General features: G+C 37.9%; 3 protein-coding genes and 1 pseudogene across 3 annotated transcripts; all 4 read right to left on the bottom strand.

Moving 5' to 3' along the window:
• Positions 1-4,587: 4,587 nt before the first annotated feature.
• LOC115588726 (olfactory receptor 142-like) lies at positions 4,588-5,529 on the bottom strand. The gene has a single exon (XM_030429498.1). The coding sequence runs from the start codon at positions 5,527-5,529 to the stop codon at positions 4,588-4,590; it is 942 nt and encodes a 313-aa protein (XP_030285358.1).
• A 3,089-nt stretch (positions 5,530-8,618) lies between these two features.
• LOC115588490 (olfactory receptor 4P4-like) lies at positions 8,619-9,551 on the bottom strand. Its single transcript, XM_030429128.1, has one exon. It carries the CDS (start codon positions 9,549-9,551, stop codon positions 8,619-8,621), a length of 933 nt encoding a protein of 310 aa, XP_030284988.1.
• A 3,446-nt stretch (positions 9,552-12,997) lies between these two features.
• LOC115588725 (olfactory receptor 142-like) lies at positions 12,998-13,927 on the bottom strand. Its single transcript, XM_030429497.1, has one exon. The coding sequence runs from the start codon at positions 13,925-13,927 to the stop codon at positions 12,998-13,000; it is 930 nt and encodes a 309-aa protein (XP_030285357.1).
• A 2,823-nt stretch (positions 13,928-16,750) lies between these two features.
• On the bottom strand, positions 16,751-17,681 carry LOC115588724 (olfactory receptor 142-like; annotated as a pseudogene).
• Between the last annotated feature and the right edge of the window lie 2,246 nt (positions 17,682-19,927).

The following is a 19,927-nucleotide window of genomic DNA, read 5'->3' as shown; positions in this document are numbered from 1 at the left end:
TTGGAATTGCTTGTCTGCCGGATGTATGCACAATCATCTGATGTATGTGATGTCAATGACCTTCGATATCTGCTGTTCTGCACCAAAAGCAGTGAAATGCAGTCCAGCCCACTTCCCCCTTTCAGGGACTGCTTACAGATGCACATACACAGAGAAGATTACCAGGCAGCAGTCTGGAGGCAGTGCCTGGAAGGACAACCAGACATACCAGAACCAAGCGGGCATGGGTGGAAAACAGATGACAAAGGTATGCTCTTAATAGATTCAGTTAATTTGTGTTTATCATCTTGTTCCAATACTGCAACAGTATATGTAATTTCTAGACATTTAGGCACCTTAGTGAAATAGATGAGAAATAGCTAGGATAGTGGTGGATGTGGCTTGGATCTTACACTCCTTCGTTTTATGTATGCTGAATGCAAGGACCCCCAGCACCAATGGCTGTCCAAGAGCTGATGCCTGCAAGTGTGTTAAGACCTGTAAGCTACCAGACTGCTCCTGCCTCGCCAACAATCTGAAGTGCACGGAAATGTGCAAACTACAAACATGCACCAATCAGAGAGAGGAAGAGGAGGATGAAGTTGAAGATGAAGTTGCCTTGACCCTGGACTATGATGATGATGATGATAATGACGATCAGGATAAAAATCCAATGAACTGATCTGCCTGCTAAATAAAGACTCTTTGAAAATAACAATCAATTAGCAATTATTGACAATTCTCACCTGGGCCCTAGTTCCAATATAAGGCCCAAAGTCACCCCTCATAGTAGGAAAATATGGGAGGATTATACATTTCCTTAATAATTACAGTCCTGTGAGTATTTCAGAGTTTTTTTCTTTGTCAGTGTTGTTCCTACCTGTCACAATGCTATAACAAAGACTACAGTTTAAGCAAAAATTGTGGAAAAATTGTCGTTGTTGACAGTTTGAAGAGCACATGTAAGTAAAACTTTATTTATATAGCACCTATTTGACACAGAGATCGAAAAGTGCTTTCCAGACAACTAATAGATAAACATAACAACACACAAAAACACAAACGAAGAGAGCATGTAAGATCAAACAAGGAAATCTATGAAAAGGCTTGCGTGTAGAGGTGGGTTTTGAGCAGCCACTTAAAACTGTCCACCGATTTAGTGAATCTAAGTCAATGGGGAAGACTATTCCACAATGTTGGGGCTAAAACAGCCAGTCAACTTTAGTTTTACAGATAGATCGTGGAACGGATAAAACGCTGAAATTTGAGGAGCGGAGTGGAATGAGGAACAAGGAGATCTGAAATGTAACTGGGGGCAAGGTCATGAAGTGCCTTATAAGTAATCAGTAAGTGATTCTAAATGTTACAGGAAGCCAATGAAGGGATGCAAGAAGGAGGAGTAATATGGGACCGACGGCTGATTCTGGTTGAAAGTCTGGCGGCTGTATTTTGGACTAACTGTAATCAGTTTAACGAAGCCTGACTGAGGCACGTGTAGAGGGAGTTACAGCCATCTAGATGGGAGAAAATGAAGCTGTAAAAATAATTGTTCAAGATCACTGGAGGACAGGAATCTTTTGATGTTTGCTACATTTCATAGCTGCAGGAAACAGGACTGGACACGTTTTGTCATTATGCTGGTCGAAGATGATACCCAGATTCTAAGCAGTGGGTTTGATGTTAATGTCCAATAAACTGATCAACTGCAGTGACAAATTTATCAGGGCCAAATAAAATGATTTTAGTTTTATCCAGATTTAAGTGGAGAAAATTATGAGACATCCAGTATTTGGTGGCAGCTAAGCACTCATGGAGAGAGGACAGTTGATTCAGGTTATTGGGCTTAGCAGAAAAATAGATCTGTGTATCATCCGTATAACAGTGGTATGACATGTCATGGAAGTGGCTTAACAAATGACCCAGAGGAAGCATATTCAAGGAGAACAGAACTGAACCAAGAAGGGACACCACTCAGCAGGGGAGCGGAAGAGGAAACATGATTGTTAATGCAGACACTAAAGACTCTATTAGTCAAATAGGAATACAACCAATTTAAGGCTGTACCAGAAATACCAACCCTGTTCTGTAATCTATCCAGTAAAATGGCATGATTGATGGTATCAAAGGCTGCAGTCAGATCAAGAAGAATAAGGATGGAACTTTCACCTTCATCAGCATGCATAAGAATGTCATTAGACACTTTCAGTAATGCTGTACTTTGTTTTTGGTGGAAACCGAATTGGAATTTGTCAAAGTTTCTTCAACCAGCTTCAGTAGCTAGTCCGGGACAATCTTTTCATCGATTTTGGAGAAGAAGGGAAGTTTAGGTCTATAGTTTTCTAACTGGTCTGGATTGAGAGGGTTTTATTTTTAAGAAGTGGCTGAGCACTGGCAATTTTAAAGAGGTCAGGTACGGACCATGATGTGAGAGAGGAATTGATGATATAAAGCAGGCTAGGACCTAAGACAGGAAGTATGGTTTTTAAAAATGTTGTAGGAACTAAAGTCACAGGGCCTAGAGGAGGGATGCATATTATCAACAGTTTTTGGAAGAATCTGTAGGGAGATGGAAGCAAAATCAGACAGTAATATAGGACGACTGAACGTTGCAGGGGGAAAAACAGTTGGAGTAAAATGAGACCTTATACCATAGATCTTGCCAATAAAAAAAGACAGGATTTTTTTACAGTCAGCAGGAGAGGAGGCATGATGGCCTTGTGACCTTTGTATTTTTTAGACAGGCCCGCAATCTGGTTTGAATGAAAGCTATGAATCTACCCTTTAAAATGCTACCAAACATGCCCTCATAAAAAACCCAGAGGCCTATTTATTGTAGGGGGTGTTTAACTTCATGTGCTGATAACTGTCATAAGGCTACCACTAACGATGGGTTATCATACCAAAATATCATCTATGGACAGGATCCTTTTCAAAAAGTGTTACTAGGTTTTGCCACCTTGAGTGGAACCGAAAAGTCAAATTTTGACCTTTGGCCCATGGACTAATGAAAGGCAAGTCTATAAAAATGGGTTTTAAGTAGGGCTGCATGATATATCGTTTGAGCATCACCATCGCGATGTACGTGTGTGCAATAGACACATTGCAGGGCCTGCGATGTAGGACGCAAATGAGTCTGCATGCACAGCGATCCACCAATCACATTAGTTCTTAATCAGTGTGCCGAAGCAGACCACGCCCTGCACATGGAGTGAGTCGCAACATTGAAAATGAGCAACGAACAAGAGAAAATCGCAAAAAAGAAGACTTGGTGCCAAAAAGAAAAGCAACGTCAGTTATCTGGAATTATTTCGGCTACAAGAAGGATGATATTGACCAAACACGTGTTCTGTGTCAACAGTGCCTTGCATCTGTTGCCACAACAAGAGGTAACACAACTAATTTGTTTGACCATTTACGTGGTTACCACACAGCAGAGTCCTGCACGGGTCTTATTTTGAAAACCCGCCCTACACGCCATAATTAAAACTGCATCCGACCCGTTTTCCTACAGTAGCACAAATTACATTTCGCACCCGAGCTGACCCGCTATAAATTGTTACCGATGCCCGACCCGCACCCGAAGGAAAATTAGACAGACGTAATTTTTATAAATGAAAGTAAGCCAGCATGGGGAATGGAAGTTCTGGGAGGGCGCAAGCACGCATGAATGAGCTCATATGAAATATAAATGCTTATCATTTTGAAATGCGGCATAACATAAAGTGCTATTCAGGTAATCTGATGAGAATTCCTCTATTTTTTCATATCTCAATATATATCGCAGGGTTAAAAAAAATCGCAATGTCAGTTTTTTCCAATATCGTACAGCCCTAGTTTTAAGAAGTGATTTAAAAGAAGGTACCGATCCTGCAAGCCTTATCTCCTCAGGCAGGGCAATGAAAGTTGAGGGGCCCATATGGCGAAGGCACGATCACCTTTAGTTTTAGTCTCAACTTCGGAACATTTAGGAGGGCCCCGCCTGAGGATCTAAGGCACCGAGCTGGCTAGTATAACATGAACATATCTGTAATATAGCTCGGAGCCAGACCTGAGCGTGCTTTAAAAGTGATCAGTAAAATCTTAAAATCTATTCTAAAACAGACAGGGAGCCAATGGAGGCAAGCTAATATTGGAGTGATGTGTTGACATATATTAAAACGAGTTAGAAGCCTAGTTGTCAAACAGAAGGAAGAAAAGAATAGAGAAAATGTCTTGAACATGTCAGCATCCTCATGATCCATGTTATAATTAAGACTGAAATAAAGAGAGGGATTCTCTTTGTATTGCAATGTAAATACATGTAGATGCAGCATTGCACATACATCATGATGAATGACAATTTAATAATGACATATTCGAGATTTTGGACGAATTGCCTGAGATGTGCACACACATGTTCAACAACATGAATCATCATACAACTTAGTCGACCATTGACTAGGTGTTAATAATGTCACAATTAAGGCAATAAAGAGAACAACACCTAATTATCATTACTTTAAGAGTGTCTCCAAATAAGACTCATACATATAATTCCAACCTCTTAATCTATAAAGAGAAACAGTGCACATTTAAGGAAGACATCAGACATAGGACTGTAAATTTCTCTTAATATAACACAGAAGTTTTTAAGGTAATGACAATGAGAATTCTGTTTCGAATTTTGGTCAATTTGAAACCATAAATTAATGGATTTATTAAGGGAGGTATGAAAAGAATTTCTATTGCAACAAAGTTTTTAAAGGCTTGAGGCAAAGCTTTTGAACCATATCTGATGATCATTACATCAAAAAGTATAGTTACAAGAAAAATCAGTAAGGATGTTAAATGTGGTACACATGTTTGCATGAACTTTGCCCTGTTTTCGATAGAATTTGCACATGTTCTAATGAGATACACGTAAGATAGAACTATGCATATACCATGAAATAAGTAAAAGATTATTGTTATGTACGTAAGTATGTTGTTCACAGCGGTTTCAGCTGGGAAACAAGCAAGTTTAACAATCGTCCAATTCATGCAATATAATCTGGAGATATATGGGCTGCATAACTGTAATCTAGATGTTAGAAACATATTTATACCCACCATGCAAAAAGGTGTCATCCAAGAGAAACAGACTATAGCAAAGAGTCTTTGCTTTGACATGACAGAGTGGTACTCCAGTGGTCGACATATAGCCACATATCTGTCATAGGCCATGACTGAAAGTATAGACAGATCAATGAAGACAAATGAGATAATAACTTGAGCCTGAACAAGGCATCCAGAATAAGAGATAACATGAACAGGAGAAAGCAGATCCCAGAGAAACTTGGGGTAGAAACCTGCTGTCCCATAAAGTGCGTTCATGCAACAAGAACATACCAAAATATACATTGGTTCATGCAGGTTTTTATCCAACATGATGGTCACAATAACAGAAACATTAACCAGCAAAATCACACAGTAACACAGTAAAGTTAGAAAGAAAAGAGTAAATCTGTGGTTATTTGTTTCATTTAAACCTGAAAGAAAAAATATTCTTATTTGAGAAACATTATCCATCATGGTTAGAAAACGTGTTGTTCCTGTGAAGGGTAACTCTGTCACTAACAGTGTCTGCTCTCTCTCCTCACTGTTTAACATCTTGTCTGGCTACATCGACACACCTGCTTAGAAATCAAACCAGCCAATCAATTCTCTCAATTTCAGGATGTTGCAATCTACTGTAATTTCAGCGCATGAAAAATAACGAAGAACAATCAAATGTATAATTTTCACAACTTGGAAAAGGATTTCTTCGGCACGATGTAGGCTATTAATACTATCAAGGCATTGACATTAAACTAGCTCCTCGCTTCAATTTCATAAACATGCTTTAAAGTGGCCAGTTGTGTGGTCACTCTAAGTTTTGCTCTTATTATTCCCAATACACCTCCTGTTATGTACTGAAGGATTTTAAAGGTCAAAGAGGAAATATAGAAACAAGCAAGTGTAACAGAGTATAGTTACTGATCTCACTTGCCATTACTACCTGTCTTGCTGTCTCCATTACTGTTTCTATTATTTTGTATCATGCCACTGATATTTTTAATACGGTATTTGAACGCCACACTAGTCTGCTGTTACCGGACCCCATGGTTGGTTCTGTTGTACAGAGCCAAAATACTATTAATTTTACGGACAAAAGTGTGTTTTATTAGCTGTCCATGTAGTGATAAGTTCCCGACGACAACAACTAGTGTTTGTGATGATGTTGGATGACTGAAATGTATGTAGAGCAAGTTGCTGTACATGTTGGTAACTCTGTTAGCTTGATGTTGTCGATAACTTTGTTAGCTTAATGTCGTCATGTCTAATCCTCGTAATAAAAAAAAATAATAACTTTGAGCAGCTAGATTAATTCATTTTGTGACATTTTATTTCATTGTTGATGTATTGAACTTTGCTGAGAGCTGGCTGTGAATAACTATTTTTCTGTGTTTCACATCAGGTACATGTGATTTTTTTTTATCATTCATTATCATTTAATCTGAGTAATTAAGTTTGTCAACAATCTGCTGTTACTGGACCTCCTGTGTTGCTGTATTGAACTGTGCAGAGATCTGGCTGTGAAGAACAATTTTTCTGTGTTTCTCATCAGCATTTAATGTGGGTCGAGCAGGACAGTGGCTGTGTGGGTGCCATTTCAACTACACATTGCAAGGTAGAGTACTAACCCGCTACACAAGTACCAACAGGCCGACTGCGATTTCTTACTCGCTTCAATTTCACAAATATGCTTTAAAGTGACCAGTTGTGTGGTCACTCTTGGTTTTGCTCTTATTAGTCCAAATATGGCTTCTATCATGTACTGCAGAATTTGAAAGTTCAAAGAGGAAATATAGAAACATGCAAGTGCCAACAGGCCGACCCGTCCTACAATCCCACAGCTTCAGTTTTCAACGAGTTGTGAATGAGACATAATATCAAAAAACTAGTTTCCTTACAAATAGAATAAAAAAGAAAAAATGAAAACATATCATATAATATTATTTCAGCCAATCAATCTCTTAATAGCTTTTCATATTTTAGCTTTGGTCAGCAATGCTGCATACTGTAACCGTTCCCAGTCGTTGCCACGGGCCCCACCTAATTTTACCGTCCTGTTTTCATCAGCTACAATGATATCAGATTTTCTGTCTTATATCTTCCAGAATCCATGTCAGTGTACACATGCATACGAACCTCTTGCAAGGTTTCATATGAGTCAATAATTTAACTGTGCGTTGTGTTGAACCTTGAGTGTGGTATTGTTTCTGAGCTCCGTGCTTTTGTTTCTTTTTGTTTCTGTCTGCTCAGAGGTGTTCTGCAGAGGCTCAGTGTGGCTTCTTTAGATGACTGGAGCACCTGTCTCTCACACACCTGCAGCCCTGTTAATCATCAGTGCCTACTTAAATACTCTGGTCTTCACTCCACTTGCTGCAAGATTGTTTCCACTCATTGCTGTGGTCTTCATGGCAATACAATTCGTGCTGCTTCTTGTGTCTCCACCTAAACCTCAGCCTCCCAGTACTATGAGCACCATCCTCCTGAGCAACCTAAATAAATTGCTTTTAACCTTTCCCGTCTTTTGGGTCCAACATACAAAAAACGTGCATATTGTTATGCAATGTTATCAGCCAACTTAAAGGTAATGTTAGCTAGCTAGCTAGCGTCTAATAAAATCAGTCACTGATTAAAAATGATTAACTGTTCATGTTTTTTTTCTGTTCATAGGTTAACACCCACTGTCTTCAAAAGTACAACTAAGTCCGACTGGTGAGTCTGGCACAGTTATCAGTGGAAACTGACTGCATACATGCTGAGCTAACAGTCAATCCCAGAGCAAAGAACTTGGATGTTTTCCAGATGGAAATTTAGTTCTACTGAGTCGGCGTCAGCATGTTCTATAAAGAGATGAAGTCATGGTGTCGTGTCCAGACTAGCTTATGTGACTCAAATTAGTAGCCCAATTCTTGATAGTTGAAAACTTTGTCAAGGTGACTTTTTATTTTAAAGACTTAAAAAAAAAGTTGTTGATGAAGAAAATGTCTTTAAAGTGTCAGCATCCTCATCAGTGGATGATCCATATAATTATCAAGACTTTGAGCAGGAGCAGGATTGTTTTTGTATTGCAGTTTAAATACATGTAGACACATCACTGCACACAGTACAGCATGATGACTGACAATTTAATGATGATATATTCAAGATTTTGTATGAACTACCTGAGATGTGTACACACATGTTCAACAACATGAAACATTATAGAACTGAGTTGACCATTGGCTAAATATGAAGAGTGTGCAGATCTAAAGTTAAGCCAATAAAGAGAACAACACCTTATTATCATAATTTTTAGAGCGTCTACAAATACGTAAGACTAATAAGATTCGACACTCTCAATCAAAAAAAAAAAAAAACCTTCCAAAAAATCAATGCAAATTGTAGTTAAATGATAAGAAAATCTTTAGGTGAAAAGGGGATTAACAAGGTAGCTTTTGCTGAACTTGCAAAAACTCTTGAGGATATTACATGTAACTCCAACAGCCACAGCAAACAGCTGGTTAAGCAGTGCAAATTTAAGGAAGAACATCAGACATAAGACTGTATGTTTCCTTAGTATAACACAGTAGTTATTTAGTTTTAAAGGTAATGACAACCAGAATTCTGTTTCGAATTTTGGTCAATTTAAAACCATAAATTAATGGATTAATTAAAGGAGGTATGACAAGAAATTCTATTGCAACAAAGTTTTTAAAGGCTTGAGGGAAATCTTTTGAACCAAATCTAATGATCATTACATCAAAAAGTATAGTTACAAGAAAAATGAGTAAGGAGATCAGATGTGGCACACATGTTTGCATGAACTTTGCCCTGTTTTCAATGGAATCTGCACATGTTTTAATTAGAAAAATGTAGGATAGAACTATGAATATACCATGAAAAAAGTAAATGATCATTGTTATGTATGTCCCTATGCTGTTAATGGCAGTTTCAGCTGGGAAACAAGCAAGTTTTACAATCGCCCAATTCACACAAAAAAATCTGGTGATATATGGGCTGCATAACTTTAATCTAGATGTTAGAAACATATTTGCAGCTACAATCAAAAAAGGTGTTAGCCAAGAGAAACAGACTAACATAATGAGCCTTTGCTTTGACATGACAGAGTGGTACTCCAGTGGTCGACATATAGCGACATATCTGTCATACGCCATGACTGAAAGAATAGACAGATCAGCACAGGCAAATGAGGCAATTACCTGAGCCTGAACAAGACATCCAGAATAAGAGATGACATGAACAGGAGAAAGCAGATCCCAGAGAAGCTTGGGGTAGAAACCTGCTGTCCCATGAAGTGCATTCATGCAAAAAGTACATATTAAAATATACATTGGTTCATGCAGGTTTTTATCCATGATGATGATCATAATAACAGAAATATTTACCAGCAAAATCACACAGTAACATAGTAAAGTGAGAAAGAAGAGAGTAAATCTGTGGTTATTTGTTTCATTTAAACCTAAAAGAAAAAACATTGTTATTTGAGAAACATTATCCATCATGGTTAGAAAACGTGTTGTTCCTGTGAAGGGTAACTCTGTCACTAACAGTGTCTGCTCTCTCTCCTCACTTTTTAATATCTTGTCTGACTACATTGACACACCTGCTTAGAAATCAAACCAGCCAATCAATGAATCCTCACGAAAACCATGAAATACACAACATAAATGTTTTACCTCTTGGAGATGGTGAACAATCTTTTTGTTATTTCCAAATACTGTAAATCCCTTTGATTGCCTTAACACTGATATTGAGCATACTATTGGGATTTAAAAGTTTTCTTATTCTAATCAGGCTGTTGAATAATGTAGCTTCTACAGCTCTGGTTACAAAAAGATATTTACAACACATTACCAATTCCAATGTAAGCAAAAACACAATTATTCACAAGCAAGCCATACTTTGGTCGGTCAGTTCAATAGTTAACTATGCTGCTCAATAGAGAAACAATTCAATTGCTTTTTTTAAATGTTTATTTTCTGGTGTCACATTCACTGTTCAGCTGGCTTCAGTGGTCATTTGTTGCTTTATTGGGGGAGATGTCCTCACAATCTTTTTGCAACCTTTGGCCTCAGGCACCTGGTTTTTAATTTATTCCTTGGTGTTCAAGTTTCACTGTGTAAGATTTATAGGGATCCAATGTATGAAATATAATATTCATAATAATGACACATTTAGTGCATAATCATGTGAAATTGGTGGTAAACTGCAAAGTGGATAATATTAGGGCTGCAACGATTAATCGACATCATTGATTACGTCAACAATAAAAATTAGTCGACGCAAAATGTTTGCGTTGATGCGTCGCATTTATTATTGTTATTATCATCATTTTTTAAAAAGAGATTTGAGCAGGAGCAAATCGCACCACTACTAGAATGCGCACCACAGTGTGGCGTAGAAGAAGCAGAAGCAGCAGCAGAAGAAAAATATGAATGATGGCGGAACATGTTGAGGAGAACAGGAAAGCGAGACCAAACACGTCTCAAGTGTGGGAACATTTTCGGGCGGTAACCTCCTGTCTTCAATATATGATATTAAATTTACGTGCGACTCTGTAGTGGAGCTTACATCGGGCCCAAAAAAATCAAGCCTGACCCGACCCGTGCAAATTGAGCTGACCACTTTTCTTAGTAAGAGTAATCTACCGCGTTAATATTTCCAAACCAGTAATCAGATTAAAGTTACTTATTCAAGTCACTGTGTGTTACTATTATTTTTGTCATTTTCCTTAATAAAAATATATATTTTTGCTTTCTTCTTGCGTCTGGGAGAGTGATGTCACGTGTGCGACAAGTCACCTTTTCGGCATGAGGACAACCAACTCGCGTGTTAGACCATGCAGCGACACAAACAACAATGGAGGGAGGAGAGAGGTGCTCATTTTGTAGCTGGAAATTCAGTCATTATTTTGAGTTATTAAAAAAAATAAAATAAAAAAAACAGGCTGGGGCAGAGAATCTAAACTCTAGTCTGTAATAGCCTACAAACCTACAAGCAAATCAAACTGAAACGGATTTGCATTTTTTTCAGACATATTCATCCATTAGTGTGCAACCAAAAAATTATTTATTAAAATTCATCGTTATTAAAAATGCAACAGATCTCGAATGACAACAAGTGTGGTTGTTGTGAACTCACGCTCCCCCATGTATCATCAGCCAAGAGGTCGGCTGGAGACAAGCTCTTTGAATACATTCATTGATTAATAATGTGTACAGACAAGGGTGGCAGGTAAAATGAATTATGAAAAGAAAAAGTCAAATTTGCAAATAAGAGGTTTCTGTCTGACAGCAACAGTATCAGTAACAATTCTTGTGTAGGATATTAAATCAGTACCAAACAGTAATGATATAAATTGGATAAAACACTGAATAGTAAACCTTCACTTAATGATGATTTATAACATAATTCATTTGTAAGATATGTAATTGTGATGAAGCACCAGCTTTCTCACTAGTTGCTAACCAGTTTTTCAGAAAGGTGGAAAGACACTCAGACACAGTTTTCCAATTTCTTTATTTAAATTATGTTTCCACTAACATTTGTTAAATACAAAGAATTGTACTTTAAGTTGATTACACAAAATGTACATATAAGACTTGTGGTAATCCAAGTAATAACCTGTCAGAGTTGGAGTCCTTTGTGGTGGCCATCTTGTGCTGGTGTGGCAAGAGGAAGCGCGCCTCATCAGTAGCCTTTATGTGTGGAGTCTGAGAAGGCATGTTCTCAGTGGCGATTGGATCATGGATGTGTGATGTCATGACGGATAATTAAGTTAAATACTGAATAAAGTACAAATAATTTTTTGTTGTGAATGTGCAGTAGGTATCTTAGGCTAAGGATGAATGCATTTACAACTTGTTAGAGTGTGAGCAAGTGAAAGAAAACCATGTCTATGCATTGTAATCCTTTTCAACTCTCCATTATAGAGATCTGCCCTGATAGGCCAATTGAATTGGAAAGGCGGACTCTCCCACTATATATGTGGATGGAATGGGAGAGGGCAAGAGTGTTTGGGTTTTTCATGAGAAGAGAGCGACCTGAGCGGTCTGAAGCTCAGTAAGAAATGTTTGTTTCTTTGTTTGTTTTTTGAGACTGAAATAAAAGTCTTTCTATTTTTTTCTGCACAACCCTTGCCAGTGAGATGTTTTGTCTTCCACCACGCTTTGCTGCTCTTCACCGTATAACAGTAATCAAATAAAAACTGTAATAATTAGTATTGATTAGTTCAATTGATCTATTAAAAATCCAAATGTTATGTTTTCAAATGCATGTTTCATGGGTTTTTAATTTGCTCTGAGAATATGAGGTAAAACCAAAGTCGAAACAGACACTGCCAAAATAATCATGACTAATCGAAAAAATATTCGATAGATTAGTCAACAACCAAAATAATCGTTAGTTGCAGCCCTAGATAATATACATTTCAGGTTTATTCGATCTTTATCATTCCTAAATACAAAAAGACAAACAGTGAAGTAACTGCACAGGATGTGGTGGGAATTAATATTATAAATTATGTCAAAATTCTCTGGGAGTTCACAAAAATGTTCAACATTACAGTATGAATCACTGTACGACTGACTAAACCATGTGGTATATGTGAATAATGTGGGAATGGTAAAACAGCAAACAAAGAGCAAATATTTTAGACCATCAGGATGTAATGATCAAACATTTAAGACTGCCACGTATAAAAAGTAATGGGATTCAGCGCCCTAAATCGTGAGGAGAAATAATGTTTATATTTAAATTGAATATTTAGCTTAAAAGACATTCTTAACAGATCACCCAGGTCAAATTTGCTGAGTGCAAAAACTCCTGAGGGTATTACATGATCCTCCAGCATACAGCAAACAGCCAGCAGCAGGTGAAGCAGTGCATTTGATCAAAAGAAGTTAATTAAAGAAAGGACATTAAAATACCATGACATATAAGACAAAATTCAATTCGTTTTTAAAGTAATGACACGCAGAATTCTGTTTCTAATTTTGGTCAATTTGAAACCGTAAATGAGAGGATTCATTAAGGGAGGTATGACAAGGAATTCTATAGCAACAAAGTTTTGAAGGGTTTGAGGTAAATCTTTTGAACCAAATCGAATATTCAATACATCGAAAAGTATTGTCCCAAGAAAAGTGAGAAGGGAGGTTAAATGTGGCACACATGTTTGCATGAACTTTGCCCTGTTTTCTATTGAATTCACACATGTTTTAATGAGATACATGTAGGAACAAACTATAAAGAACCCATGAAAGACATAAATGACTATTGTTATGTAAGCAACTATGCCATTAAGGGTAGTTTCAGCTGGGAAACAAGCGAGTTTAACAATAATCCAATTCAAACAAAAAAGCCTGGCGATATATGGGCTGCATAACTTTAATCTAGATGTTAGAAAAACATTTATACCCTTCATACAAAAAGGTGTCATCCAAGAGTAACACACTAACATAATAAGCCTTTGCTTTGACATGACAGAGTGGTACTCCAGTGGTCGACATATAGCCACATATCTGTCATATGCCATGACTGAAAGAATAGAGAGTTCACTGAGGGCGAATGAGTATATTACCTGAGCCTGAATAAGACATCCAGAATAAGAGATAACATGAACAGGAGAAAGCAGATCCCAGAGAAACTTGGGGTAGAAACCTGCTGTCCCATAAAGTCCATTCATGCAAAAAGTACATATTAAAATATACATTGGTTCATGCAGGTTTTTATCCATGATGATGGTCACAATAACAGAAATATTTACCAGCAAAATCACACAGTAACACAGTAAAGTGAGAAAGAAGAGAGTAAATCTGTGGTTATTTGTTTCATTTAAACCTGAAAGAAAAAAAACTCTAATTTGAGAAACATTATCCATCTTGGTTAGAAAACTTGTTGTTCCTGTGAAGGGTAACTCTGTCACTAACAGTGTCTGCTCTCTCATCTCAGTTAATATCTTGTCTGACTACATCGACACACCTGCTTAGAAAGCCAACCAGCCAATCATGAATCCTCTTTATTCAGTGTGTTGATATCTACTGCAGGTGCAAATCATGAAATAAAAAACATAAAACTTTTACACCCTGGAGATGGTGAGCAGTTTCTAATGTTGCAATTATATCAAAATACTCTATATCCCTGTCATTACCTGAAAACTAACATTAAACATGCTATTAGGTTTTTGTATGCCAGGGGGGGGGAATTTCCAATGTTGCAGTTATATCCAAATACTCTATATCTGTCATTACCTGAAAACTAACATTAAACATGCTATTAGGTTTTTGTATGCCAGAGGGGGAATTTCACGGTGGCCATGGCTGCCGTTGCCTTACTCTTTGGCCTCCATGCCCCATGAAAAAAAATCACTGTATGGCCACAGTGGCCTTTGTGCCCCTGGCCCGGTCAGCATAGTGTTCTTGCCCTGAATTACAGCCACCTGAGTACTCGGGCTGTCACTTTTTATTCGAAATCCGAAAATTTGTTCGAAAGGGGAGGGAAAACTTCGTATTCGAATGTAATGACCTGGTCGAAATCAAAATGTACAGTCTGTAAGCGCAACAGACCATTTTAAGTAGTTCGCCTTGTGATCCAGCAGAGGGCACTCTAAATCAGCTTGACCTATTGCACGACCTATTGACCCTTGACCTATCAATTCAGCTAGTAATGTTATGTTTGCTACGAAAATGGAGGACACTAGCGAGCAAAGCCATACTGAGCGGACAATCACGACACCAAAGCATCTGAGAAGTCGTGTATGAAAGTATTTCGGGTTTTACAAAAGTGATTAATTACCAATCTGCGGACTCACCTGGTGGGGGGGGATTTGAAGCGGAGCAGGGGCGTGTTAGTCTGATAACTGCACAGGTCCTTCACTCGACTAAATACAGAGAAATGTCCCACAAAGCAACGTTACAGGACCAAACAAAAGTAACGTAGTAGCTGTAACTGTCTTTGGCAACTTATATGAAGAAAACAAATACCACAGCTGTACGTGGAGACGTGTCTGTCCTCCTGTCTGTCCTACTGACTCTTCCTCACATTTCTGCCCAAAAAACAGCGTCTCTCACCGGCAAAAAACTTTAACTCACCGAATGTTTGTGATGACAACAAATCACCGTGACCGGCAGCCCTCCGGAACGAGACTTCAGGGTTCCTTTGTCACTTTCCAGGATGTTTGGTGGGTCAGTCTCTCAATCACTACACATTACAGCAGCATCCATATGATCATAAACTATCACAGACAGGGGGAACACCTGGGAAACACCGACGTCATTAACATGACGTGAACCATCACGCCTCTTTAGGAGCTGCAGCACCGGCTTTTTGTGTGAATAGCATGGCGGTTTGGCGGAGATGCTTCGCTCTGTGTGAATCACCATCAGCGGAGAATTGGCGAACGACCGCTCCAGAGATAATGCGGAGACACTGTGTAAAAAGGGCTGATGTTTTACCCCCTTGCGTCTAGCCGGAGGGCAGAGGGACCATGTTTATTGTCAGACAAAAATGAACCATGCAGTCCCAAAAACAATGGCACTTTGTCAGCTTAACTATGGTTGCACTATTTTATAACTAACTGCCACGCCCCTCCCCCCTTACGTACACCCCGTCAACATGGGAAAAAATTCAGACTCAGGATCTTTTTTTGCAATCACCCCTGATTCAGTGAATGGACCTAGCTGGATTTTACTGAATCTGCACATTTTTGTGAATGTACTTAGATTGAAAATAGTTCACCTATTTTGTGTTTTGACTGTACTTGTGTGTGGATCCACCATCCACCTTCACAGACACAGTATCCATAGTGTTAACGTAGGCAAAAGCACAATTATTCACATCTGGGCCATAATTTTGCTCAGTCAGTTCAACAGTTAACTATGCTGCTCAATAGGTAAACAATTAACCTGCTTCTTCTTTTTTTGTTTTTTTTTCTGGTGTCACATTCACTGTTCAGCTGGGGTCAGTGGTCATTTGTTGTTTTAAAGAGGGAGATGTTCTCACAAGCTTTTTGCAACCTTTGGCCTCAGGCACCTGGTTTTTAATTTATTCCTTGGAGTGAAAAGTTCCAGTGTTTAGGATTTAGAGGGATCCAATGTATGAAATATAATATTCATAAATATGATGTTTTTAGTGCATAATCACATAAGATTGGTTGCAATCTGCAAAGTGGATGATGTACATTTCAGGTTTATTCCATCTTTATCATTCCTGAATACAAAAACACAAACAGTGAAATGACTGCATATAATGTGATGGGAGTTAACATTATAAATTATGTTAAGATTCTCTGGGAGTTCACACAAATGTTCAACATTACAGTATGAATCACTGTACAATTGACTAGACCATGTGGTATATGTGAATAATGTGGGAATGGTAAAAGAGCAAATAAAGAGCAGATATTTTAGACTATAGGGACATAATAATCTTACATTTAAGTCTTCCTCCAAAGAAAAAGAAAAACGGGATATAGTGCCCTAAATCATGAGGAGCAATTACAATTTTATTTTAAATTAAACAGCTTAAAAGACATTCTTAATGGATCCCCGAGCTCAATTTTGCTTTGGGTGCAAAAACTCCTGAGGGTACTACATTACACCTCCAGCATACAGCAAAAAGCCAGCAGCAGGTGAAGCAGTGCATTTGATCAAAAGAAGTTCATTAAAGAAAGGACATCAAGTTACCTAAACATATAAGTAAAAAATCATTTAGTTTTTAAAGAAATGACACCCAGAATTCTGTTTCTAATTTTGGTCAATTTGAAACCGTAAATGAGAGGATTCATTAAGGGAGGTATGACAAGGAATTCTACTGCAACAATGTTTTGAAGGGTTTGAGGTAAATCTTTTGAACCAAATTTCATACTCAATACATCAAACGATATAGCCACAAGAAAAATGAGCAAGGAGGTTAAATGTGGCACACATGTTTGCATGAACTTTGCCCTGTTTTCTATTGAATTCACACGTTTTAATGAGATACATGTAGGACCAAACTATAAAGAAGCCATGACAGACATACATCACTATTGCTATGTAAGCAACTATGCTACTAATAGTAGTTTCAGATGGGAAACAAGCAAGTTTAACAATAATCCAATTCACACAAAAAAGCCTTGCGATAAATGGGCTGCATAACTTTAATCTAGTTGTTAGAAAAACATTTATACCCATCACACAAAAAGGGGTTAACCAAGACAAACATGCTAACACAATGACTCTTTGCTTTGACATGACAGAGTGGTACTCCAGTGGTCGACATATAGCCACATATCTGTCATATGCCATGACTGAAAGAATAGACAGATCAGCGCAAGCAAATGAGTACATTACCTGAGCCTGAACAAGACATCCAGAATAAGAGATGACATGAACAGGAGAAAGCAGATCCCAGAGAAACTTGGGGTAGAAACCTGCTGTCCCATAAAGTTCATTCATGCAAAAAGTACACAGTAAAATGTACATTGCTTCATGCAGGTTTTTATCAATGATGATGGTCACAATAACAGAAATATTTACCAGCAAAATCACACAATAACACAGTAAAGTGAGAAGGAAGAGAGTAATTCTGTGGTTATTTGTTTCATTTAAACCTGAAAGAAAAAACATTCTTATTTGAGAAACATTATCCATCATGGTTAGAAAACTTGTTGTTCCTGTGAAGGGTAACTCTGTCACTAACAGTGTCTGCTCTCTCTCCTCAGTTAATATCTTGTCTGACCACATCAACACACCTGCTTAGAAATCAAACCAGCCAATCAATGAATCCTGTTTATTCAGTGTGTTTATATCTACTGCAGGTGCAAAGCATGAAATAAACAACATAAAACTTTTACATCTTGGAGATGGTGAACAATTTCTAACGTCACTGTTATATCTAAATACTCTATATCCCTGTCATTACCTGAATACTGATATTATACATGCTATCTGGTCTTTAAAGTGTAATTATGCTAATCAGGCTGTTAAATAACCTAGCTTCTACAGCTCCAGTTACACAAAAATATTTTCAACACATAACTAACACAACATAATAACTGTGAACAAACCATCAAAACAGTTGCAGAGTACCTTTGACATGTGTTCGTTTGGTAGGAAAGAAATAACTACTTGGTTATTTTATCACTTTTTATGACTCCACGCCAGTCATAGCCCCGGCCGAGGTATCAGGTTTTCCAGTTGTCCATCCATCAGTCTATCTTGTGAATGCAATATCTCTTGATCCCTGAGGGAATTTATGTAAATTTGGAACAGATATCCACATGGACTCAAGTATGAACTGATTAAAATTTGTTGGTCAAAGGTCAAGTTCACTATGACCCAGTGGCGAGACCGTGCCTATCAGAACTGGGCCTTCTGTACCCCCTGTCCCGAAACATATCTGGCGTCCCTGGCCATTTTTAAGCTTTAGGCAAAATATTTTACTGCTCCATCCTCAAAATTGCGTTGTTATAGTTATGCACACAACCACACACACACACAGCCACACGCACACACACTATCGGACATCAGGTAGACAGTTACTTTATGAACAATCATTAACAAGTGTGTGGAAACAAAATGCAACCAGTTCAACGAGATGCAACTGTAGCAAAACTAGCAATAAAAAATTAGTTCCACTTACCAATGACGTTCAAACAACAAGCACTTCCAGCAGTAGAGCCTCTTGTGTCTGTAAGCCAAGTGTATCATTCCCAGTTGCTAGCCTGAAAGTGGCACACATAGCCTGCTTTAGCAGATTGATTGAGCTTGAGGTGTTTGGGTGCTGGGCGGCCTTTTTTTAACAATGTCCATCTTTTTATTAAACGGTCGTCTGGAAAAGGGCACTGACAATAAATCTGCGACAATATTATAATTGTCATAATAAGACTTTCATAAGACTGGTACAGACTGCTGGCTTGGGTTGGCCTTGACTGGCTGACTGTTTTTCGAGAAAATGCTATACAAGTCCATGCTAGATACAGTATATAGCACTTTGCATCTCATTGTGTGCTATGAAATTAAAAATTTGCAAATTTAGATTGAGTCAGTTTTGGATTACTTTTAACTTTACTGTCAAGTTCAATTACTGTGAAATACAGTTTTACATCTCACCAGCATGCAAACTAGTAAAGTGCCGAGTGAGTTAGGGCCTCATATGCAGATGAGTATATCAACATGTGGACGTTGTAGAGAGAGGTGCAAAAGATGATGTATGTTATATACTGATGAACAGAGATAAGTATAAGTTGCATACTGATTGAACATTGAATCAGGAAAGTTGAGCATAATAATAATACATTATGTAGAGTCATGTTTATACAGCAAGGTATACACATAAAGCTGTGAGCATATGGGACTAAGTGAATTTATATAAAATCAATGACAAAATTAAAATGCTTAGCAACTAAATAATAATACCAACTGCAGCTGAATCATCAGACCAGGAACAGCCATGCACCTCAGCTGGTCCAGTTTCCTCAGGTGAGTTTAATGTGTCAGTGAATGTTTGTGATGATTAAATGTATTGACTTATGTGAAAATGACAGTATATTTTGACATTAAATTTATTCTATATCTTGTATTTGTATGTGTATGTGTGTGTGTTTGTGTGTGTGTGGTAAGTTATCATGAATACAAGGTGAGAAAGTGTGCCTTATGTGCCCTCTAGGTGCAGCAAACACTGGCAGTTCACCTTCAGCTGATCCTGCAGACTGGCCTCTTCATGTAACAGACCTAATGAGAACAGAGTTGGTTCGGAGACGGCCGTTTCATGTACCACCTGATTTAATTGTTCCTTTTTTTGTATTTATAATGGAACATGTTTTTTTCGTTTTCACATTTTGTTGTATTGTTTGGATTATCATTGTTTGAATAAATGAGCAATTCTTTGGACATGGTCT

The sequence above is a fragment of the Sparus aurata genome, chromosome 9, assembly GCF_900880675.1.
Source record: "Sparus aurata chromosome 9, fSpaAur1.1, whole genome shotgun sequence".
Lineage (NCBI taxonomy): Eukaryota > Metazoa > Chordata > Actinopteri > Spariformes > Sparidae > Sparus > Sparus aurata.
Note: the sequence above shows the minus strand (reverse complement) of the source record. Positions and strands in the feature narration are given on the sequence as shown.